A 24,960-nucleotide genomic window follows, 5' to 3' on the forward strand; every position below is an offset into this window, starting at 1 on the left:
GCCATTCCGCCGGTGCCTGGGTGGCCGGAAGCAGCCCCGTCTTTCCTTCCTGCGCTCCTCCTTTTCGCGGCTGCGCGCAGAAGAGGAAGGTGTCCTTTTCGATGGGAGGCTGGGTGTTCCGGGGTGCTGATCGGGAGGGGACTGTGACTTTAAATGCGCGGAGGAGGGTAGCTGAGCCGAAGGCCTCCTGGGAAGCTGGACGCAAAAATCACTGCCGATTGATACCCTCGGTAGCCTGATGTCCTTTAGTCTACACGGGGCAGTCCTTTTTTTTTTTTATAATAATGGTTTTGTAAATTTTTTCTGGGTTTTCCTCCTGAACTTTTGTTTGTAAAGCAGTTGCAAACAATTAAAAATATTATTTTATTTTATTTATTTATTCGGTTTATATACCGCCCTATTTCCAAAGGACTCAGGGCGGTTTACAAGGCAAAATTTAAAAACAATCCAATATAAAATTAAAATAAAATTAAATTAAGTCTAGCCGCAAAAATTAAATCACAATTTAAAAACATTAAACCCCACAGTCCAGACCAGATAGCTCAAAGAGCCAGGTTTTTAGGTCCCAGCGAAATGAACGAAGGTCGGGGGGGGGGGGGGCAGTCCAGAGTTCCATTGGCAGTTGATTCCATTATCCTTATGAACCTGTTAGATTTTTTCAGGTTTACAATATTTTTCCAAGAAAATATGGTCACTGTATAACTATGCATGTATGTTGTTGTTAGCTCCGAAGTCGTGTCCGACTCATCACGACCCCATGGACAACGTTCATCCAGGCCTTCCTGTCCTCTACCATCTTCTGGAGTCCATTTAGCCACCCCGTTCTCTGTCGTCCCCTTCTTCTCTTGCCCTCAACCTTTCCCAGCATTAGGCTCTTCTCCAGTGAGTCCTTCCTTCTCATTGGGTGGCCAAAGTATTTGAGTTTCAGCTTCCTCCAGGACTGACCGGTTTCATCGCCTTGCAGTCCAAGGGACTTGCAGGAGTTTTCTCCAGCACGAGAGTTCAAAGGCCTCAATTCTTTGGTGCTCAGCCTTTCTTATGGTCCAATTTTCACAGCCATACATTGCAACTGGGAAGACCATATAGCCTTGACTACACGCACTTTTGTTGGCAGAGTGATGTCTGCTTTTTAGTGTTCTGTCTAGATTTGCCGTGGCTTTCCTCCCCAGGAGCAAGGGTCTTTTAATTTCTTGGCTACAGTCCCCATCTGCGGTGATCTTGGATCCCAGGAAAATAAAATCTGTCACTACCTCCATTTCTTCCCCATCTATTTGCCAGGAATTGAGAGGGCCGGATGCCATGATCTTGGTTTTCTTAATGTTAAGTTTCAACCCAAGTTTTGCACTCTCCTTCTTCACCCGTAACACAGGCTCTTTAGTTCTTCACTTTCTGCCATTAGAGTGGTATCATCTGCATATCTTAGGTTGTTGATATTTCTTCCGGCAATCTTAATTCCAAGTTTTGATTCATCTAGCCCTGCCTTTCTCATGATGTGCTCTGTATATAAGTTAAATAGTCAGGGCAACAGTATACAGCCTTGCCGGACACCTTTCCCAATTTTGAACCAATCAGTGGTTCCGTGTCCAGTTCTCAGTTGCTTCTTGGCCCACATATAGGTTTCTCAAGAGACAAATAAGATGGTCTGGTACGCCCATCTCTTTAAGAACTTGCCACAGTTTGTTATGATCCACACAATCAAAGGCTTTAGCATAGTCAATGAAGCAGAAGTAGATGTTTTTCTGGAACTCCCTAGCTTTCTCCATGATCCAGCGTATGTTGGCAATTTGATATCTACTTCCTCTGCCTCTTTGAAATCCTGCCTGTACTTCTGGTAGTTCTCGATCCACATACTGCTGGAATGCTGTGTGTGTGTGTGTACATAGTGCTTTTTCTGTAAAAAAAAAAAAGTGCCAGAACTCACACGTCATACAACCCACCTTGCCTACCCTACAAGGTTTACCTTTGTAGTTGAAAAAAAAATCTTCAATTTTTAGTCTATCTGAATAGGATTTTCTTCAAGGTAAGTTAACACTATTAATGTTACCATGCACTGTGTGGCTTTAAATTACAAGAAGGCATTTTATTAATCTTTTGGGATGCTTACCACTGGCATACCCATTTAGCTTAATGAGTGGAAATGTCACCTTTCTATGTGGAATGAAATTGGCAAAATAAAACAAAATTTGGTTGCTTGTAAAAGCTTATTTTTAAGAATTTGTCAAACAAGGTGGAAAAATTTACATTTGGAGTTTAATATGGATACTGACTTGGAACAAATTAAAGTTGACTCAGTGAACAGATTATTTTTAATTTACGTTTAAGTTAAACCCAATGTAATAAATAGATCTGATTAAACCTCATACTGTAGGTCTACCTTTACATCTGACCAATACATTATATTATTAATAATAATACCCCCAAATCACAAGACTTTATTCTTATTCTTCCCCTCTACAGTTTGAATATAAAGTATAAAGACTAAAAAGAGATTTTCGTAGACATCCCAGCCTTTGAACTACCCAAGGAACTGAAACAGCAAAGTTTCACTGTCTAGCAAGCTTCCACACCAGCTGTCTTTATTTCCTCTCGCTTCGCCTCTTTTTAATCTCATCTCACCTTCTATAAGGGAAGGCAAAAGGCTCAAAATGGCCTCCATGTTTAAGTGTCTCCCACCGTCACCATCAGCTTCCACACCACATGTTCCAGCCCATGGCTCCTCCTGGAGGAGGCAGACAGCACCGGAGGGGACCCCACTCGTACCATACTGCCAGCAGGGCATTTTCAAAAGCAAACGAGTATAGGAAGGGCAACAATAGGGAAATAATGCAACTCTGGAAAATCCATTGTTCTATGACAAAAAAAAGTGTGTACACACACACACACACACTTACATATTTAGCATAAAATGCATTCTGTACATGGGGGTTCAACTGTATTATCAATTATAACACAGGAAAAGATGTTAAGCCTGTAATTTCTGCATATTTATCTAAAATGGAAAGCAACACAATGATAAGTTCTGAATAAATATGTACAGGCAGTCCTTGTCATATGACCACAATTGTAACATGGTTGATAAGTCAATCTGCCTTCCTCATTGACTTTGCTTGTCAGAAGGTCGAAAAAGGGAATCACATCACCCCAGGACACTGTAACCATGATAAACATGAAGTCAGTTGCCAAGCATCCAAATTTTGATGACATGATCATGGGGAGGCTGCACTGGTGTGAAAAATGGTTACTTTTTTCAACGATGTAGTAACTTTGAACTGTCAATAAATGAACTGTTTTAAGTCAAGGACTACCTTGTATATGCCTTTCTCTGACTAGCATTATGGATGTTGGAAATCCAGCAGTTCTAGAACACAGGTAATTAACAATGGTAATTGGAACAGTAATTGCCATTGTTAAAACAACACAATCATAAAGCGTGTAATCACATCACTGCAGATGGCAGACCTGGCTATGGCAATTGCGGCAGTCCTAGTTGCTATCTTTAAGCAACAACTGTGTGGGTCATTAAGCAAAGACTTCACATGAGCATGACTTCCATCTTATTGCCAGTTTCCCCATTTGGTTATGGGAAGGCAGCAAGGAACATTGGAAATTATGATTGTGTGACTGAGGATGCTACAATCACTGGGACTCCAAGGAACAGTCATAAGCCCATGTTCACCACTTATACTGAGCAGTCAGTGGGTGGACATAAGCCAAGAGTTACCTGTACCACTTCGAGGAAAGTTAAATTAATGCTTGTGATGTAATGTTACAACATCTTAAATGTTGATGCTCATTTTCTAGATTGTGCAAACTGTAATACTTGATGCAAGCCTTCTTCCAGTCTAATTTTATCTTGTGTCACCATTATTCTTGCTTTAAGCTTGTAAAATCAGTAACAGCTAAAAAGAATGCAGACCAAATTAGGCAACTGCATAAATTCCAGCCAAATTCGTTGCGGTTTTCAGTAATGTTCAAGCATTCTAAGGCAGAATTCACATGTATCTAGACTCAGCATGTTAATGCAAACCTAGAATTGTCTGCCACACATCAATATCTAAGGAGATTAAAAAAAGAGCAGCAGCACAGGACATGTAATTCTAAAACTCACCTGGCAGCCGTAAAACATGCCTTTTAAACCTTGATAAGCAATAGCACTCAAGCTACTCATTGCTCTCATTGCTATTGTTTCTTGCAAGTATGCATTTTTACTTCAGTATGTTCTCCTTTAAATATCTTCCAGATTTTCTATGTCATTATTCAAGAGCTATGATAGGATAAATCTACCAAGTTATATAAAAGGCACGTATTAGGTTGCAACCTTACTTTATTAAATATTTCAGGTAGACTCATTTATAATCTGAAAAGCAATTTCCATATGAATACTAATTCCCAGTGGTCCATTTTTGTATTTCTTTAAAGTATCAGGCAGATTTAATTAATCCTCACCAAATGATGATGACTCTACTGGTGCTAACCACAGCTGAACAGCCATTCATGGAAGGGCATTATTTCCCATTGTGGATGTAATTTATGCCTATGTAAGATAAAGCACACTCATATACTCAGTCTGAACAGATCACATTCACAATATTATTCCACTGAGTTTTAATATCAATTCTCCTGACATGAGCTCCCAAAAGATAAATGTCAACCTCTGGTTTCTCAACAGACTTTGAAAAAGTCAAGTAATTAAAGAACAAACCATGGTAAGTTTAAACTTGTTACCATCTTTAATTAAGCTGCTTTGGAAGTAGCATACATTTCCATGATAAACACTTTCCAAGCTCACATTCACAGAATCACATTGTAGTTCATTAGTGCCAACGCTGGAAACAAATTTCTTCACATGGCAAACAGAATTAAGAATGCAACCATGAGACAGAAGAGACCCATGGCTTCGGACAGGGCAAATCCCAGAATAGCATAGGAGAATAGCTGCTGTTTCAGAGAAGGATTCCTAAACAGAAATACAAGATAAAAGTCACATTTGTTCAAATAGTAGAAAGCAACTTTAATTTTATAGAGTAGACATCCTTTCATGACATATGCCCCTTCTGATCTTTAGAAGGTAGGTAATTAAGAGTAATAGAAATATCAACAATGTATTTCCACACCTGTCTCTCACATTGTTAGGGATGGCCACAAAGGAGGATATGATTTCATTTAATTTTCATTTCACATTCCTAGAAAAGTAATGGGAGAAATAGCAATCTGTTCCTTGCCTATTAGCTGGCAGCTGATCAGCTAAGTAGGGTGTAACATGGGTGGGGCTCTGGAAGGCCAATGAGAGGACAGTTGCATGATGGTCACACAACCCGTGCTAATGATACCTTAAAGCTACAGCAGGGGTGTCAAACCACATCACGTGACATATCACAACTTTTTTCCCATTGCTGGAGCTGAGGATGCGGTTTTGGCATGACGCATCTGGCCCACAGGCCGGCAGTTTGACACCCCTAAACTACAGCATCAGTAAAAAAAGAAAGATGCAGTTCATTTAAGGGGGGCTGACACATATAATAATAATAATAATAATAATAATAATAATAATAATAATAATAATAATAATAATAATAATAATAATAATAATAATAATAATAATTTTATTTATATACCGCCCTTCTCCCGAAGGACTCAGGGCGGTGAACAGGGCAGAGATATAAAAAATACAAAAATACAAAAGTTAAAAAATATTAAACATATGCCCAAGCTAAAAACAGTAAATACGTGCTAACCCACACAAATCTGGACAGCAATATAGCAACTATTGCTATAGGTATATAGCAAATATTACCTACAACATCAAAAACTTCCAGCCTTCAAGAGTCTTCTGAAATCACACTTCTGGAAATTAGCACCACTGACAGCTCTAAATATATTACAAGTGTAGTTTTTGATTGCTGCTCACTCTTGAAGGAGATAGCGCAGACTTTCTAGTACAGCTGATTACCATTAAACCCACTCACATCTTGAAAACAGATGGTGGGATTAACTTGCTGTAGGGTATGGCTGCCCTTCCACCATGCAATTATAGCCATCCGTATTTCAAGACACATTAGTTAGAGATCTTAGCTCAACTGGACGTGGTGATCCACTGCATTAACATAATTCAGAAAACTGGAAAACTCAGGAATTTAATGCCTATATTTCTGATTAAGAAATCAGTTTCTCAAAAGCTACATATGATGAAAAGAATCCTAATCCCAGTTAAGTGAAATCAGACATTTTTGAGTGATTTATTTCACTCCTTAATTGTAAGGATCAGTCTCATAATGGCACCAATTTCATCCTCATTAGGTAGGTCGGGATAGGCAACCTGATTCCTTCCATCATCCCTGAATATGGGCACACTGGTTGAGCTTGTGGAATTAAAATACTAAGAACAGACTAGTTTTGACTATTGTAGTTCTGAAGAACCACTGTTTGGTAATACACTTTACAGCAATTTATGTTTTAAAGGTTGGCTATGAACAGCTGACTTCAAAAGCACCCATGACTTGCTGAAAGGACTATGACACTGATTCTGTAACTGGATGTGATGTAATATAGTAGGAAGGAGGGAATACATTCTAGAACAGACATGTCAAACACAAGGCCCGGGGGCCACATCCGGCCCGCGAAGTGGTTTCATGTGGCCCACAAAGCCATCCTAGAAACAGGGAGGGAACGGCCCCCACTGCCTTGGCCCTGGCCCAGAGACCCTCCTTCTGCCAGAGACCCTCAGATCTGTCCCACTACTGCCCAGGCCCCCATAGGCACCCTTGATGCGAACGATGTAGAGCTGGCCACGCCCACCCAGTAGGCCATATGCACTCTATCCACGCCCACCCAGTAGGCCATATGCACTCTAGCTACGCCCACCCAGTAGGCCACACCCACCCCGGCCGTACCCACCCGGCCCCCTGAGGGCAACCACAATGCTGATGCGGCCCTCAATGAAATTGAGTTTGACACCCCTGTTCTAGAAGAAAGAGGAAACTCAGCCAAAATATTTTATGTGACAGAAAGATGAAGACAGCCCCTCGCTAATAGTTCAGAGTATATTGTAGATGCAGATAACAGAATACTCAGGCAAGATTTGTCTATAGGCGAGAAACAATAAAGAACTCAAGTTTGGAATAATCACCACACGTCACTTGGTTTTGGGGCTTAACACTGCTGCTCTTTCTGTCTGTCATCATCCTTGAGTCCCATAAATCTTAGTGAAAAACTTATTTTTAGCTGGAAAGATGATGGGGTCCTGTTTCTTCAGTTACTGAATAGTACAGGTAGCCCTCACTTTCTGATCACTTGTTCAGTGACCAAAATTACCATGGGGCTAAAAAAGACTTATGACTGGTCTTTGAAGTTGTGGCCATCACAGCATTCCTGTGGTCACATGATCATGATTAGGGTACTAAGTGCATTTACAATGGTTGCCGTTCCTGCCGTCACATGATCACCATTTAAGCATCAGTCGAATTCTGATATGCAAAATCAGGGAAGTTGCAAGTCCTGGTTAATAATCTATGGTGCCTGCTTAACAATGGCAACTGGAATTGATGTCAGAAGTCCAGCATGATCATATGACATTTCACTTTATGACTGTGTTGCTTAGTGTTGGAGTTGCTAGTCCCAATTATGGTCGGTTAATAAGGACTATCTGTATTTCATTATCTCAAAATCTCTGACATGAGTTTTTTCGTTAATTTACTGCTTCATTTTCTAAATCATAACCATGTTATCATATGGCTTTTTAAACACGAAAAACCTTTGATTGGAATTCAGGAAACGCCATTCCTAAATATCTATTGTTATGGGAAAGGGAGAAACAACACATTTTACAGCAAAGATAGGGAGAACAGATATTATTGGATCTAAATCAGGAGTGTCAAACTGCCGGCCCGCGGGCTGGTTGCATCATGCAGAGGCTACGCAATGCAAAAAAGTCGTGATACGTCGCAACACCTCATGTGACGCGGTGAGTTTGACACCCGTGATCTAAATAAAAAGATGGGATAAAATCAGTATTAGGAGGAGCATGAATGGCAAATTAATTATATGGGGATTTTCAGTCTCTAATTGAAAGTTAATTCTAATTCTGCAACTTCCTACATGGCAATATATTTGAAGCCTAAAAAATGTAGATTTGTTAACTGTCCACAACTTTTTATCTTTCATTGTAGTTTACATTAGTATGCTACAAATACTTATTTTTCCTATGGGGAATTAACGTATCCTATACTCTGTATGGAAGTGTGCAGCCTTTTCTGAATTATAGAGGCCACTCTTTTTCAGTCAATTTAAACTGAATTTAAACTTACATTACAATTTAATACACTTATTTAACTTGAATCTTAGCTGAGATACATGTTCTTCTTTACAAGCTTTCCTAGTCCTTTGGAGGGGGGGGCGTGTTTCCTTTCAATTCTTTTACTTCAGATGTAGGTTTCGTAAACATGACCAAAAGCCCTCTTAATAAGTGTTTCTATCTTTGAAATTCTCTGCAAAAGGAAAACAGGCTAATAGCTTTCTTCCCAGAGGCTGCTAAAATGTTAATTTAGAGGCTATAGTGTCCAAGGTGCTATGGAAGCTGGTTATGATTTTGCTTGTCATTTTCATGCTTTCCTTTTTAAAAATCAAAGTAAAACCAGAGGTATAGAAATGTATGTAAATTGATATGTGATGTGATTGTGATCTACCATGCAAGATTCTGGGCCTGCCGATAATCATTTGCTACATCCCATATGCCTAGCATAAACAGACAAGGGAAAAAAAATCCTCTTTCACATACTATCTGAAAACTACAATTTTAAAAATAACCAGACAATGCAAGGAACCAGAGCTGCTAGAACCTTGCATAGGTGTTTTATTTTCAGCTTGTTCTGTTATGATTCAAAGAAGGCCAAGCTATTATGTCATGTAGTGTTTTTTTTTAAAAAATGGGGCCATTTCTACTTGCAGGTTAATGTAGAGTAGTAGCTTCCACAGCAAGCCCAAGTTGTCACCAAAATGACAAAGTGTGTATTAAGATGCTGGGGATCAAGCTTAGCTCCTCATACATTTGTGAAGCTGCAGTGCAACTACAAAGGGGAAGAGTTCGCATGGGACACGTCAGCACACATTTCATCATTCGCCGTTGCTCCCCGACATATAGCCCAGAGTCACTTGAATATCAGGTAAAGGGTCAGTTACCTGGCATAACCAATGATTAGACTCCCAAAGACAGTTCCAATACCAGCACCAGAACCAGCCACTCCTACTGTGGCCGCACCTGCACCAATAAATTTGGCAGCGGTGTCAATGTCCCTGTTGAGAGCACTTGTTTGGAACTCCCTTAGTGCTAGTTGACTGCCAGCATTCTGGGAACCTGTCAAGAAAGCAGCATTGCCCTACAAAAAACAAAGAGAAAACTCCAAGGATTAATTTCAGCGTTTGCATTGCAAAATAAAAAAAGCACTCTAGATGAAGGAAGCAACATTTTTTGAGGTAATCAAATTTAAGAAGTGTTTTTACTCTTTCTGGATTTAGCCCAAGAGCCCTACCTAAAGTAAATTCAGTAGTGTTAAAAATAGTCACCATCACACCTCTGATGACCATTAATTATTTCTGCCTGTATTAGTGTATTAATAGCAAGTTGTAATCTTGGACAGCGAGAATGGACAACTAGTAAGAGAATACTGTATTTCAGAATTTGTCTTGTTTCCCCTTTTGCTATTAGAAAGCAATAAACCAGATTCTGCTACTCAATGTGCAGTTTAAGAAGCAGATAGAAAATGCTGAGCGAAAGCATGCATAAAGTTTAAAGGATCTGGCTTGAGTAGTTGTGACATGGGAGATCAGTGAGGCTATTATGAGAGAAATACAGTAGTAACCTTAACATAAAAGATAAATTGGTTAGTGTTGCTGCTTAGTTTATATTCCATTCCATGTTCATTAATGAAAGAAAATTGCTTGAAGCAGGTAAAATGTACTGTTTAAGGGAAGGAACGGAAAAGTGGGCTATAAAGGCGGGCTATAAAGGAAAGGTCAAATTTATAGCTTGGTACTTTACTGTGAATTATGATTACTAGCACAAGAACACATGGGCTCACCAGATAACTTAGGAAGCTACAGAATTGTTTAAGGTACCTCTCCAGTCTTGACTTCCGGCCTAGACAACATCGATGCAGAAATTGGTCTGTATAGGATCCTTGATCCAGTACGCATCTAAAGATCAGAGATTAACATAATCAAGCATCGTAACAAAACTCAGCAATCTTAACACTCACACAACTTTAGAACTTTTGGAATTAATTCTGTTTGGGACATCAGAATAAGCACCTCATCTATAAGGAAAAACTTATTCTAGCACCAAATCTTGTTACATATTTAACCTTTAACTGATTCTAACAATTTTTAATTGCTGAAAAAGGAGGTGATTGCCAAAAGGTATGTTACAATATACAGTAAAATAAAATCTGACATTATCCACTACGGAGGAATGGTTGCTGGAAGTTGACAGATTTTGATAAAAGATATTATCTAAATTTGTTGGTAATTGGAAGCCACTTATGGACTTTTTGTGAAAAAATGGGGAAAAAATGAACTTGTGATTTATGGTTTTGGTGGTTAGACAGGGTGGCTTATTCAAAGAGTAATATGATATAATTTTATAGAGGTTAAATTATATTTGTATTTATAACTGCTATGAAGAATAGAAGCCATTTTTATAACTTTTTTATCTTTCTTTTCTATTTTTCTTGCATTTTTTAGTTTTGAGTTTATTAGTTTGTGATATTTTTATCTTACTATACACACACACACACACACGCACACACACACAAGATTATATGGGAACGTTCATATAATTTTCTTATTGGCAATAGAAAAGTACTGTACTTTACACTGCCTACTTAAGAAACATTTAACTTCTCTTTTTGGTTGACACCCCTATGATTTCCTGTTGGGTCTCCCATCCACATACTAAACCTGTTGGCCACCACTTGACTTTTTTCAACCAGTGCCTGCAACCTGAACTACTGTTTGTCTGTGAAGATATGTCAATTATCTTCTGTTCTGTCCAGTGTGTGAGACATCTAATTGCCTTAAGCGTCTTTCAGCATAACTTACCTCTTTTAAATAATGAAATCACTCTTGGGAAAATATACAAGTGTTTTAGTCAGAACGGAAGAAGAAACTATTTGAGCTGTGTGTCAAAACACGTTTCATGCTTCGAAAGCTCCGCCAAAGAGTTTCAAACAGACTAAAACCCAGAATATTTTTGTTATTCCAGGTTTTGGCTGAAACAAAATTTGCCAAGGTGCTACAGAGCAAGTACCACAAAGCTGGCGTCTCTCACCCCTACACCCTTGCATGACCTGTGTGCCTTCCCTTTCCTTACTTGCTGTTCAGGTGTTTGTCTTTTTTCCCATTTTCTCCTCTCAGACCACTTCTGCCTAGATTAGAACATACAATGTTTTGGACAGGCCACGAATCCCACAAAAATGTTTGTTCCCCCGTACAAGCCAGCGCACAGAATGCTCGGTACCTTCCTTGAAGGATTTCATTCATCAGGGCTGCTAACTTCCTCTCTAAAACGTACACCGCCCTGAGTCCTTCGGGAGAAGGGCGGTATAAAAATGTAATAAATAAATAAAATAATAAATAAACGCAGTTGTGTCTTTTAGGTTTCAGTTGATCAGTCTGAAAACACCCTCAAGAAATCCCCTATGTTTGTATGGCACCGACTGCCTCCTACTGTCCCAAATTCAATCAGAACAGCCTTCCCCCCCATATGGTGCCCTTGAGGTGTGTGTTGGATTACAAGTAATCTATTACCTGCATTTTTATTAATTTTATTTAATCTATTACCTGCATTATACAAATAAAATTAATAATAATAATAATAATAATAATAATAATAATAATAATAATAATAATAATAATAATAATAATAATTAATAATAACAACCACTACCGGCTGAAAATAAAAGACACTCGTTAACCAATCCATCGAAAAGGCACCCCACTGGAGAAACCTTCCCTACGGAAAGACTACTAGGTTACCTACAAGCCATGACCTTCAAACGTTCTTCCGATTTCCCAATCCTAAAGCCGTTTACATAAAACGACAGCCCCGTTCCCCATCCAACCGAGCAAGAGAAAATTCCGATTATTTAAAAGAGCCCCACCTGCAACGGGCACCCCCTCACACTCCCCCCCAGCCCGCCCGCGACTGACTTCCCAGAAGACGAACAGCGCCCTCCAAACCCCAAGACCAGCTCACTTCCGACAAGCGGCCTGTCCATTTCAGGGAAGGCCTAAGGAATGAATGAATGAAGGGAAGAAACCGGGCCCGGCCGCCGCGGCCTGCTCGTGTCCTTGGGCCTAAGGTCACGCGGCTTTTCAGGTCGGCCTCTTTCCAAGCCACAAAATCAGTTGGGGGGGAATCTCTCGGGAGGCGGGATTTTTCCTTGCACGGCCTGCCTTCGTTCAGCGCAATCGGCGGCCACACGCGCGGCGGGGAGGTTAAGCGGGCCGAGAAGGGGCAAAAGCGGGTGGCTTGAGCCTCTAGCCCAGGGGGGTCTTCAAACTTAGCCCTTTTATGACTCTTGTGGACTTCAACTCCCAGAATTCCTCAGCCAGAGTGCCTGGCTGAGGAATTCTGGGAGTTGAAGTCCACAAGTCATAAAAGGGCCAAGAGCCAGCCTGCCTGTCTCCGATCCTCGCCCGCAAGCAACCCCCTTAAACGCCTCCCCCCGTTTCCGCGAGGCCGGATCGGCGGCCCAGGGAGACGAAGGCAGGCTGCAGGCCAAGCCTGCCCCTGCTGCAACTCACCAATGCGGGGGAGCCGGCGGCGAGCTTGATGCAGGCGAACATGGCTGCTGCTAACGCTGCGCTGCTGGGAAAGCCACTGGAGCTCTGCAGCTCCTAGGGATCCGGGGCTGAGCCTGGGGTGGGGTGGAAGAAAAGAGAACTTTAGGAGCCGGTAGAGAGCGTTTCCACGGCGGGCAGAGGAGGATGGCGCCCCCGATGGAGACGGATCCGCGCTCCCCCCCCCCCCCTCGGATCACTTACGGGATGGTAGCGACAACAGCAGCAGCAGCGGCGGCGCCGGCGGCTTTCCGCCTAAGAGAGTACGGCCGTATAGAGGTCGAAAGGACCGCAAGCTTTTTGCGCAGGCGCAGTGGCCAGACGGAGGGCGGGGAGGGAGAGGAGGAGAAACTTTTTTTTTTGTGAAAGCGTAGTAGTGGGTGGGAGGGAGGAGGAGAAGAAGCGCGTGCATGGCTGGGAAGGTGACTTTGCGGCACGCGCGCGCGCTCTCGTTAATACTTGGGTGTGAGACGGAAGGGCGGCTCGGGCGCTGCTCGCGCTGGGAAGGAAAGTGGACGGGGGAAGGGCTGTGATAAGAACCGTCGTCCATTTTGATTAAGAAGCGAGAAAGCCTAGGGAGAAAGAAGCAAGTCTATCGGGCCTAGTGGGACTAGGTCAGGGGTAGGCAACCTTGGCTCTTTTATGACTCGTGGACTTCAACTCCCAGAATTCCTGAGCCAGCATGGCTCAGCTTGGAAACCTCTCCCTTTCTCCTCAGCATGGCTGGCTCAGGAATTCTGGGAGTTGAAGTCCACGAGTCATAAAAGAGCCAAGGTTGCCTACCCCTGGACTAGGTCAAGGTCTTTTGGAGGGGTGGGGTGGGGGACACTGCAGGAACCAGTTTTCCCTGATTGGGTTTCACTTAACTGCCTCTAAGCTTTCAGTGGGCATGCAAGGTTGGCAGAGCTTCATTTCCTGGATATTTCCTCCTCAAACAAGCTGTGGTTAAAAAGCACAATAATGCTGACAGGGAAAAGTGGCAATACTCTGTGTTAGGAAGCTAGTGATATCTTGCATACACAGGGCGAGATCTAGGCTAAGGCAGAAGAGGCGCCAGCCCAAGGGATGCAACTGTTTTGGGGAAGGAGGCACCAAAATTGAAAACATTTCAGAGAAAATGTGTATGTCTAGTTTAATGAAGAGAAGGGTGAGGGGTGACATGATAGCAGTGTTCCAAAATCTCAGGGGCTGCCACAAAGAAGAGGGAGTCAAGCTATTCTCCAAAGCACCTGAAAGCAGGACAAGAAGCAACGGATGGAAACTAATCAAGAAGAGAAGCAACCTAGAACTAAGAATTTTTCTGACAGTTAGAACAATTAACCAGTGGAACAACCTGCCTCCAGAAGTGGTGAATGCTCCAACACTGGAAGTTTTAAGAAAAGACTGGACAGCCATTTGCCTGAAATGGGTTTTCTGCCTGAGCAGGGGGTTGGACTAGATGACCTCCAAGGTCCCTTCCAAATAATAATAATAATAATAATAATAATAATAATAATAATAATAATAATAATAATAATAATAATAATAAATAATAATAATTAATAATAATAATAATTAATAATAATAATAATAAAAATTCAAGAAAACAGTGAAAAGCAGCAATGGCGCACCCTGTTAGCATGTCCACCCAAAGATTCAGTTGTTACCATATAGCAATGCGAGTTGATGAAATTAAAAATAATTACTATGTAAATAGAATGAAAGTGTCTAAGAAAAGAAATGTTCTGTGGCCAAAATTGTAAGTATAAATCTCTGAGACTCGAGAAAAAAAAAGAACAGACCACCTTTTTGAAATTCCTAATGTCTCTCACTCCAACCCACCTCACCAGTAGTTGTGAGGAAAATAGGGGAAGGAAGGAAGGGTGGATACTGGCTTAGTGGTGTCAAATTTTAGGGGAAAGAGCACTAACATTGGAAAGACTTCTGAAAAACAAAGTGAAAAGCAGTAATGGCACCCTGAGCCAGCATGCTTGCTCAAGGCTTTATATCTCATTTTATACAATGATTAAGTTGACTTTAGGTATCACTGTTGAACAAGATGTTGAACAGCATCCATAGAAGGGTCTATATTGCAGATGAGAGCTCAGTGGAAGTAACTTTCACAATGCTTTATAAAGATCCCAGCCATAGGATCTAAATGTTCAGGTATGTACAGATGCTAGTATAGCAGGCTGGACTAGTATCTTTTATGTGTTTGCTGCTGTCACTGAAAGCCAAAATCTCAGCACTGTGTCTCATTTATTTTGGCCATGTTATATGGGGAATTCACTGGAGAAAGCAATTATGTTTGGAATGTTAGTGGCAAAAGGAAATCAGGCCATCAAAGAACACCATATTTGGATGACATCCAGTGCATACAACAACTAAAAGACATAGTGCAAGATCGGAAAATGTGGGGAGACCTGGCCCATAGAATCGCCAAGACTTGAATACGATTGAATGGATAACATAATCATGTTTGCTGTGTTGGTCAGTGTTTCACAACCTATACCTCCTCAAAATGGAGGAAGGGATTATGGAGAGAAAGGAGATTGGGTGGCAATTATTAGACAATGATTTAGTTGAAATTGAATGATAAGGGTACATTTAATAAAGCCTTTTGCAATTAAGGATCAATTTGGCCATTACAAACAGTGCAATGGTAAAAGTTAGATATCTGCTGGATGATTCAGAATAAAAAACAAGAAGTTTTCATACAGTAATCCTCACCGGCCTCATTTAGGGATCAGGGTGATGACAGTGCTGAAAAAATATGAGCAATGCCCCGATCTATGATATTCGCAGCATCCCTCATTCACTCATCAAATTATAGTCAGTATGCACTGTCCTGTGCCTGACCTGTTCCTTGCATAGCATAGAGATTGGAAAAGAAGGGATCACAGGAAAGTAAGCAGGCACACAATGTAGAATAAATATTGAAAGTAATGTAATGGCACCAGAGTCTCAAATGTGCTATGCAAACAGCATGGTGAATTATCATTGTGGGCCTGCCTGCATCTTGTAATTCTTTCCTTTCCAATCTTTCTGCTCTGCTGGGGAAGTGTGTATGTGTGTGGGAAATGGATCAGACATAGAAAAGATTGCCTACAAAAAATGCTTGTATTTCCCCCCCCCCCCCGTGGAAAAATTAGAGTAAAGAATTACAAAAGAGTAAGCAGGCACAGTGGGAAATATGCTGGCTTGATTGTGTAGTGTGCTCTGAGGTGCTGGCACCAGTGCATTGCTTTCAATGTGTATTCCCCCATGTATGTCTAGTTACTCTCTTGTAATTTCTTCCTTTCTAAGGAATGTAAATATAAATAACAATCCCCTTCTTAATTATCCCAGCACCAGGGTGAGCATTCCTTAGGGTGGAGGAATGGTTAGGAGGCAAACAAGACAAATGTGTGAAACCGAGTAGTCTTGTTAGTTTCATGCTGGCTATCCTAGTGCTGCTGGGTGAGCATTCCCAAAAGTAGGGAGTAGGAAAAAGATAGCATAGTTGCAGTTACAATTACCTCTTAGCAACTGTTTTGCTTAGAGATGGAGCTGCTGGTCTCAATTGTCACTAAACAAGGACCAAATACCAGTATTTTGTTTGTGTGCAGTGTTAAACTCTGCCTTAAGCAATTAGAATAGCCTTCCATAATGTGTTTTTTGTGTTGAACAACAGTTCCCATCACTCTTAGGTACACTATGTTGGACATAGTATAAATTACAATCTGAAATGTCTAGGGCATCGGGCTGAGGAAGGACGATTAAGTTATCTTCCTCTACCTATGCTCTTCAGTGACAATAAAAAATATTTTTGCATATATTTTTTTTGGTGATTAGTCTGAGAATTTCTATTTGGTTCCTTTTAGTTTATCTTAGATGTATTAAAATTACTCTATGCTTTTTATGATGCACTCTGTGTTTTCTTTTTTGATGGGAAAGGCATAAATTAATAATTTAAAACTTCTGACATTGAGGTGTCTGAAAATCAGATAGGTTGGAAATACTTTGCACAGCTATTTTTAATATTACTTTGAAAATCATGAAAGCATTATCTTTGCAGTTGCATACCTTCAGGCTCTAGCCAAATATTTCCATCATAAGACTCATAACGTGAATGATAGTTTTCCCCCCACACACACACACACACAACATACAAATAATTCACTTTTTCATTCAAAGATCTAACACAATCGTTTAACCCACAATTTATTTTAAAGCTTCATGTCTGCCTGCAATTTTTACTTTCCTGGAAAGGAACTTTTCCCTAATGTTCACATTTGATGAATATTCTTGTTCTCTGGCATGGCTAGATTCATTTCCATCTGTTTGTTTGGCATGGTTCCCACTGAAAATGTGTGGTGCCCCTTCAGCAGGGCATAGGTGTTAACTAAACATGATTTTAGAGGGGGGCCTTTATAACACAGCAACCACCAGTTCTGCTGCCAGCAGATCCTGCTGTGTGCAAATAGCTCCAGCTTAGGGCCACATGCTTCATGGCAGGAGATCCCATTTGTAGATGCCTGTAGGCACCATAAAAGCCATACACATGTACTGGAGAACTCTTTCTGACTAGCTTGGACATTTGGAATGTTGTGTGGGAAAATGTCACTGAGTCCAGAGGCAGGAGGTTTTATACATTCAAATATTCTGACAGAGTCCTTCTTTAACTTGGGGAAACCCTTGGAGTGAACATGGCTTGGTGGATTTTCATTGGCCTGGCAGCCTTATAAACTGTTGAGTTATTACCCCCTGTAGATAGGGCTCGCAACTTGGGAGTCCTAGATTCACAGCTTTCCTTAGAAGACCATATAGTAGCTGTGACTAGGGGGGCCTTTGCCCAGGTCCGCCTGGTGCGCCAGTTGCGGCCCTATCTAGACCGGGATGCCTTACGTACGGTCACTCACGCGCTCGTGACCTCTCGTCTGGACTACTGCAACGCTCTCTACATGGGGCTACCCATGAAGACCACTCGGAGGCTCCAACTGGTACAGAATGCAGCCGCGAGACTTGTGTTGGGAGTTTCCCGACACTCCCATGTTACACCTCTGCTCCGCGAGCTGCATTGGCTTCCAGTTGTCTTCCGGGTGAGATTCAAGGTGTTAGTAATGACCTACAAAGCCCTACATGGCATGGGTCCAGAATACCTTGGGGAGCACCTGCGGCCGGCGTCAACTTCCCTCTGCCCATTACGCTCCCACAGAGAGGGCCTCCTCAGGGTGCCACCGGTCAAAGAATGCCGACTGGTGGCCCCCAGGGGGAGGGCGTTCTCTGTGGGCGCGCCGGATTTATGGAACCATCTTCCGGCCGAGCTCCAGATGGCGCCTGACCTCCGCTCCTTCCGGCGCGATCTCAAAACCTACCTTTTTGAACAAGCTGGCCTGGCCTGATTTTAATGTGTATTAATTTATTCATGGGCATTGTTGTTTAATCGTTTTTAATTTTTGTATCTTGTTTTTTAATATGTGTTGCCCTGTTCACCGCCCTGAGTCCTTCGGGAGAAGGGCGGTATACAAATTAAATTAATAAATTAATTAATAAAATATAGGACCATGCTCCTAATACCACATCTTAGCTAAAGAAGTAGAACTAATTAAACTTTCGAGCAGAACTGGCACCAAGTAGAACATATGTATGAATCCCAGACATTATTTCTCCCAGTTGTCTATATTTAAGGTAAAGGTAAAGGTTCCCCTGCACATGCGTGCTAGTCATTTCCGACTCTAGGGGCTGGTGCTCATCTCCGTTTCAAAGCCGAAGAGCCAGCGCTTGTCCGAGGACGTCTCCATGGTCATGTGGCCGGCATGACTAGATGCCAGAGGCGCACGAAACGCTGTTACCTTCCCACCGCAGTGGTCCCTATTTTTCTACTTGCATTTTTTTTATGTGCTCTCGAACTGCTAGGTGGGCAGAAGCTGGGACGAGTAACAGGCACTCACTCTGTTACGCGGCACTCAGGATTCGACCCGGCAAACTGCCGACCTTCTGATCGACAAGCTCAGCGTCCTAACCCACTGAGCCACCGCGTCCCTTTTTGTCTATATTTATAAACTGATAAAATCTGTAGTATCTGTAGCACACTGAGTTTTGAAAGAGCAAAAAGATGACTGTAATATTTTCAAAATTCAGTAGGGTCTTGAATTCAAACAAAAAGATCTGTGGATTTGGGAAGTTTGATAATTAATTGAGGTGATTATTAAACAGAATGGGTGTTAAAAGAAATATAAATAGCATTTACTGCATCCAACATGATGGCTGACAATGGAAAAAATAGGTACATTATCTGTATCGGAATAAGAAACGATGAAATAGATGTAAATGAAAGACTTTTGATAAGAGTGGATGAATACATGAAAGAAAGGGAAGATGTAGATTTAATTATGTATGAAAGGTCTAAAATATATGCCAGAAGTTACAAACTTCTGTTATTTAGGTTGTTATGAGTACCTATGAAAGTAGAAATCCATATAAAACTGAGAGTTACATATTATGCTCCAGGTAATGGTGATAACTGAAGAACCACATAACAATCTAAATGTGTGCAATCCAGGAGGAAGAATATTTTCCTGAGTGATATTCATGGAAGTGTGGGAACAGAATACAGAACAAAAGATTAGGCTGTTTGGAGAACAGTGATAATAGTAACCGTTTTGTGAATATCTGTTTAAGAAAAAAAAAGTCTATTTGTTTATTTTTATTTAACAAATTTATTTGCCTCCCACATTGTGGTTTATTTCTCATACTTGAGTTAAGTGTGCATCTGTATTATGGACTGTTGCAACCTGCTGTACTTGGCACTACCCTTGAAAAGTATCTGGAAGCTGCAGTTGGTGGAAAATGTAGCAGTATGGGCAATTACTGGCACCTCTAGTGCTGTCAATGTCTACTTTCGTATGTACTCATAACAACCTAAATAACAGCAGTTTGTAACTTCTGCTGCTTGAGCTGCATTGGGTGCAGTTTACTTCTGGGTCTAATGCAAGGTGTTGGTTATAACCTTGAAAGTCCTTCATGGTGTGAAGAAACCATCTTGTCCTTATTAAGTTGACCCATCCTTCCCAGTCTGGCAAGAAGAGCATATTATGGACTCTGTTTGCTATAGAATTTCAGCTAGCGGTGTCTAGGAGACTCTTGGCTGTTCTAGAAAGATAAGCAGGGTAGGTCCTGCATAGTTGCTGGATGGGATCCACCTGAAAATCCTAGAGCTATGGGCTGGATGGAGAATTGAAAAAGAAAAAGCTATTTGGAAGACACTGACAACCATTTCAGTAACATAACCAAGATTGTATAGATATGATTACTGTAGTGTATGCGACTAAAGCATACACAGGCTGTCAGCACAGCAGGAGGTGCGGGGCTGGACAGCTCCAGGCTATAACCACATTTGGCGGGAAAGTCTGGTTTAAATGAGTTTGACAGCCCCGGGCTATAGCCAGCTCTGGCAGGAAGCCAGGGTTTAAATCTATTGGCCACCTGCACTAGCGGGAAGCCCAGGTTTGAATCCATTGGTTGGTATTCACCTGGGCAGGTATAAAGGTACGCCAGGTAACCCCCTTTCCCCAGCTTCGTTCCTGCCCGCAATAAAGAAGTCTTCTCACCCAGCTGAGTGTCCGTCTCTGTGTGCGACCACGCTACTTTACAATTACCAAGAACCAAACTTAACATGAGGATCTTTTTCCCTTTGTAGGTCAATCTGAGTGTTATAAAAACTTTCATAATGTATAGTAGGGAAGTATAAAGTAGCATTTTATAGTTACAATAAAAGTTTTGCGTAACGATTGCAGAACAAAATATAATGTCTTCAAACAGTGTAACAGAAAGATATATTCTGGTCAAATTTCTGAGGGCAGTCCCATTGCTGGTTAGATTCTTAACTACTTTGCCACTCAATACCTTTCAAGTATCTAATGTGGGGGAAAAAGCGCTTTCATCCAAGAACATGTAAAGAAAGAATATTATAGCACACATCTATTTTTTTAAATACCAGTGTACAGCATGTCTGGTGAAAGCTATATTTTCCTGGAATTTGAAAACAAGGGGTTTTTTTACTTTAAAAATGACTCCAGGCCGCAATATAAAAGGCTGTCTGGGACCAGGGCCAAACCAAGACTAACAGCCCATGTGTAGGCCACCTTGTCTTGCTGAGTTTAAGCTCCTGTTACAGCAGTGTGCCTTGAGTGTATGAAAAGCTTAGAGTTGTTTCCATCCTAATGAAAACTGAATCAGAGGCATTATTTACAAAGACACTTGTTAGGCTTTAAGCAGTGATAAAAGATCCCTCTTTTGTCTTTGACTGCATGATATAACTTGCAATTTAATTTTCTCGTACAGTTTATGTTTTCTGTAATGGAACTGCCATACCATATATCCCAAATCAGAAACTACCAAAGCGGAAGTTCATAGCTAACCTGAAACTGCCTTAAGATTCCCGGTGCCCATCAAATATCTCAGGGCTTGGGATAACCTAGAGGCTGTCATCTGATCATAGAACCTGAAGGAAGAAATGGTCTTTTGGCTGAGACCTATCTTTCGCTCTGTGGACCTGGGTATTGCGTTGATGTTTCACCTTCATGGATTGTGCTTGTAAACTGTGTTCATCCTCCATCTACTATATTCACCTACCAAGTTAGCTTTGGCAATGCTTTGCTCATGGAATTGGATTAATCCTAGTCAGCTCCACCCCCATAAGCATTGAACTCACATCACACACATATGCACTCTTTTTAACAATGGATTTTAGCTCATATCATATGTCTTGTTTAGTTTCTTTAGCTGCAGGAAGGACCACTGTTACAGCAGTGTGCCTTTAATATATGGAAAGCTGAGCATTGCCTCCATCCTAATGAAAGCTGAATCACAGGCATTATTTACAAAGGACACTTGTTAGACTTTAAGTAGTGATGAAAGATCTATGTTTTGTCTTTGATTTCATGGCCTAACTTGCAATTTATTTTTCTCATACAGTTTATGTTTTCTGTAAAAATTGTATTATGAAAGATCTTGCAGACATACATTCTCTCTACTTGCGCTTATTGTTGATCATCACTATTATATGCTGCAATAATCCAGTAGGAAAGAAGCTTGTCAAGACTGTGTTCTTTCAGTGTTACGGTTTTTATCCTATAAAAATATTTTATGGGGAAAAATTTAGATGAAAAAGGATGACTAGAAAAATATATTGCAGATAAAAATGATTAAATAAGAACTTAGTTAAAGCCAACCATGTATTAACTCTTATCCTTCAACTTTGATTAGCTTATTTTCTTAAGTTATAATTAAAGACAAGATCCACTTTATTAGAGCAGCAAATGTTGTAAGAGGAGGGGAAAAAATCAGAAAATTAGGTCACAAAATGAGCTACAATAATACAGGAAATAATCCCTAAGAACTTCAGTTTGGAAAAGGAGAGAAGGATGGATTGTAGAGAATCACATCTGTTTTAGCCCAGAAAGAAAATACATTTAGGTTGTCTTCACCTTGCTTTTCCTGGAATCGTGCTTGGGTGGCATTACTTCAATTAATTCCAGCTTTGTGTTTCACAAGTTCCTGTTTAAAGACCTCTCAATCTCCAAGAATAGTAAATTGACTTAACATTGGCCACAGTCCATGTTTAACACACTACGACAATATAGGAGAAACAGAGATGTTCCTTAGAGTGCTGTAACTTTCCTCATTTTTATTATTATTTTAATGCCAGGGCAAGTATCTGATGATTCCCAGATGTTTCTGCTCCCCCCTGCTCCCTCAGCTATTGAGTCTGACCATTAAGGTGGCCAGGAGCCATAATGGAGGTGCTCCCCGATTTCTCATAGCCCTCTCCCTTAACAGAGCACCAAGCTAATTGTCTTCAATTCCTGAAGGTATCCATTCAAGTATTTGTGTTGACTACTTTAATTTTCATCTCCTCTAATCATTCCTTGCCAGATGGCAGTTAAAGTTTAATGGCCCCTGTAAAAATAGAGCCCTTCTTTCTTTTTTTCTTTTAAACTATCATGTGCATTTGTTTGGTAAAGTGTTGACTGCTCACAAATCATGAAAGGACCACCCAAAATAATTATTTCAAAGTTCACCTCCATATCTTGGTGTCAGGGGCATGTGATGAACAAGTGAGGTGACGTTGGGGAAAAAGTCAGCTTAGGTTTCTGTTGGGGTGAAGGATGCTAACTACATGTTGGACACTCATCTCCTTACATGCAGTGCTGCAAATGTGTGAATGGGGTTATGGCTTGTCCGCTTTTGATTTAGGTACATGGAGATGAATAAAGTCAGGTGATATTATACTAGTAAGCAAAAAGCCCTGGGTCCATACATTAAGCTATTTTCTTTGGTTCTCATTGTAATGTTTTCTTTAAATTCAAAAGGTGTGATTTATAATTGTTTGTGGCTCATAATGTTAGCTAAACCATGTGATTTTTGTAAGTTATTGAATTGATATGGCTTAAAGTAAGACATAGAGAAAATCCATATGTGTGCTAGCTTGTTATGTGTGCTGATCTGTCATATAGTTAGGATTTTTTCAGATACTGTGAAAAATGATGTTCTTGTAATGCTAGTTCCTGTAATCAGGAACTAGCCCGATTCTGATTGCAATATGGGGGTTTGATTGGTTTCTGTATAACTGTGACATTTATTTCAAAATGATGTTTCACAAACATTAATGTTAAGAATTCTCCATAGGTTCTGCATTTTAAGTCCAATGATGTCTTATTTCACTAATCTTTTTTTTTTTGCTTTATTGCAGAGGAAAGCAAAAAGTAATAATAATAATTTTGTATTAAAAACAAAATTAAATGGAAGAGTAATCCAACAACAAAAAGTAAATATTTAAAATTGGATAAGTATTTGGGCTATAGTCATAACATACACATTTTATAATTAAGAAACTCTCATTTTAAATTTATTCCTATTTCTATTGGTACTTCAGAAAGCCAGCAGATTGGAAATTAAGCTTTAATAGTTGCACATATAAGCTATAAAGACTTTGTTAAGCCTCATAAGCTGTTACGGGTTTAGAAATAACACTCCCTCCATCACCAAATATTGCACTGATATTTCAAGCCAAGTTTTAGCTAGAGACAAAGAGTCACATTCAACCATGAAAGCTCACAGAAAACCTGCTTCTTGCATAATACTATCCCATAATAGGTGGACTCAAACCTCATTTTAAATTTAAGTTTGGGATTTAGTACTATATGTACAGTGACTGTACAGTGTATCCTTTATTATAAAGGGCAGTCCTTTATTTCAGAAAGCTGTCCTTTAGCAGAATACTGTGCATTTTTGCAAAAAATTCTTTGTTTTGCTCTTGAATTTTCCTTTGTAAAACAAAATTTTAAACAATTTTTTTATCCTTACGAACCTCTTTTAGATATCCCTTTTTTTAGATTTGTCCTTTATTTTTTCCAAGAAAACATGGTCACCCATAGAGGCCTGGTTCACACCATATTTGACTGATAATGCTAAGAAACATACATTTTGAAATACCTTGCACCCATGGTTTTGGCACCAGCTTTTCTAGTGTATTTTAGTATCATGGAAAATTCAGAAGAATTGACAGGATTAAGCAAAGAGAGGAGATAGGTTTGACCCTGGTCCATGAAAAGACAGGGAGGAAGGGGGTGCAACCTCCATTTTGTTTGTTACATCTGAGTTTCTCCACCCCAGTAGGCTCAATTCATATGGAACAGTGTTACCGTATTTTCCGGCATATAAGATGACTGGGCGTATAAGACGACCCCCGACTTTTGAGAAGATTTTCAAGATTTTTCATGTTATACACCGGAAAATACTTACATGCCAGTTGCCAAGTGTCGGACACAAGCCTGATTCAGACCCGTTTGATGCAGATGGTACAAAGCCCTGCCGGTTCCCGCCTGACGCCGGACGGCTCCACCGGTGCCGCCTCGAGAGGGAAGGGCGTGAGGCGCCTGCCACGGCTCCCTGAGGACTCCTTAGCAGCCGGGGAGCGCGTGTGCGCGCAGGACTGCCCTGCCGGCTCCCGCCCAACGCCAGCCTGCCCTGCTTCCTCCACAGTGAGAGGGGAGGGCGTGCCTTCCTGGGCTCATTGACTTGCAGCCACGCCGGAGCCAAAAGGGGCTTTTCCTTCCACCCACCCTTTGGAATGAACGCAAGAGCTCCCAGGGTCTGGCGTTT

At 40.9% G+C, this 24,960-nt stretch overlaps 1 protein-coding gene across 1 annotated transcript; it reads right to left on the reverse strand.

Moving 5' to 3' along the window:
* Positions 1 to 4,691: 4,691 nt before the first annotated feature.
* ATP5MC3 (ATP synthase membrane subunit c locus 3) lies at positions 4,692 to 13,184 on the reverse strand. Its single transcript, XM_083348669.1, has 5 exons — positions 13,039 to 13,184; positions 12,799 to 12,911; positions 10,111 to 10,188; positions 9,175 to 9,371; positions 4,692 to 4,957 (listed from the first exon to the last, which is right to left on the reverse strand). Exons 2-5 carry the CDS (start codon positions 12,838 to 12,840, stop codon positions 4,843 to 4,845), a joined length of 432 nt encoding a protein of 143 aa, XP_083204795.1. The 5' UTR covers positions 12,841 to 12,911; positions 13,039 to 13,184; the 3' UTR covers positions 4,692 to 4,842.
* Positions 13,185 to 24,960: the final 11,776 nt, after the last annotated feature.

The sequence above is a fragment of the Vipera ursinii genome, assembly GCF_947247035.1.
Source record: "Vipera ursinii genome assembly, chromosome: 1".
In the NCBI taxonomy this organism is placed as follows: domain Eukaryota; kingdom Metazoa; phylum Chordata; class Lepidosauria; order Squamata; family Viperidae; genus Vipera; species Vipera ursinii.

Bases quoted from the DNA above. Each gene is read 5' to 3' on its own strand.
- ATP5MC3 (XM_083348669.1), bottom strand. From the start codon at position 12,840: ATGTTCGCCTGCATCAAGCTCGCCGCCGGCTCCCCCGCATTG. The intron at 9,372-10,110 runs GTACCTTAAACA...TGTTTTTTGTAG, and splicing joins CGGAAGTCAAGACTGGAGAG to GGCAATGCTGCTTTCTTGAC. The intron at 4,958-9,174 runs GTAACTGACCCT...ATTTCTGTTTAG, and splicing joins CTAATCATTGGTTATGCCAG to GAATCCTTCTCTGAAACAGC.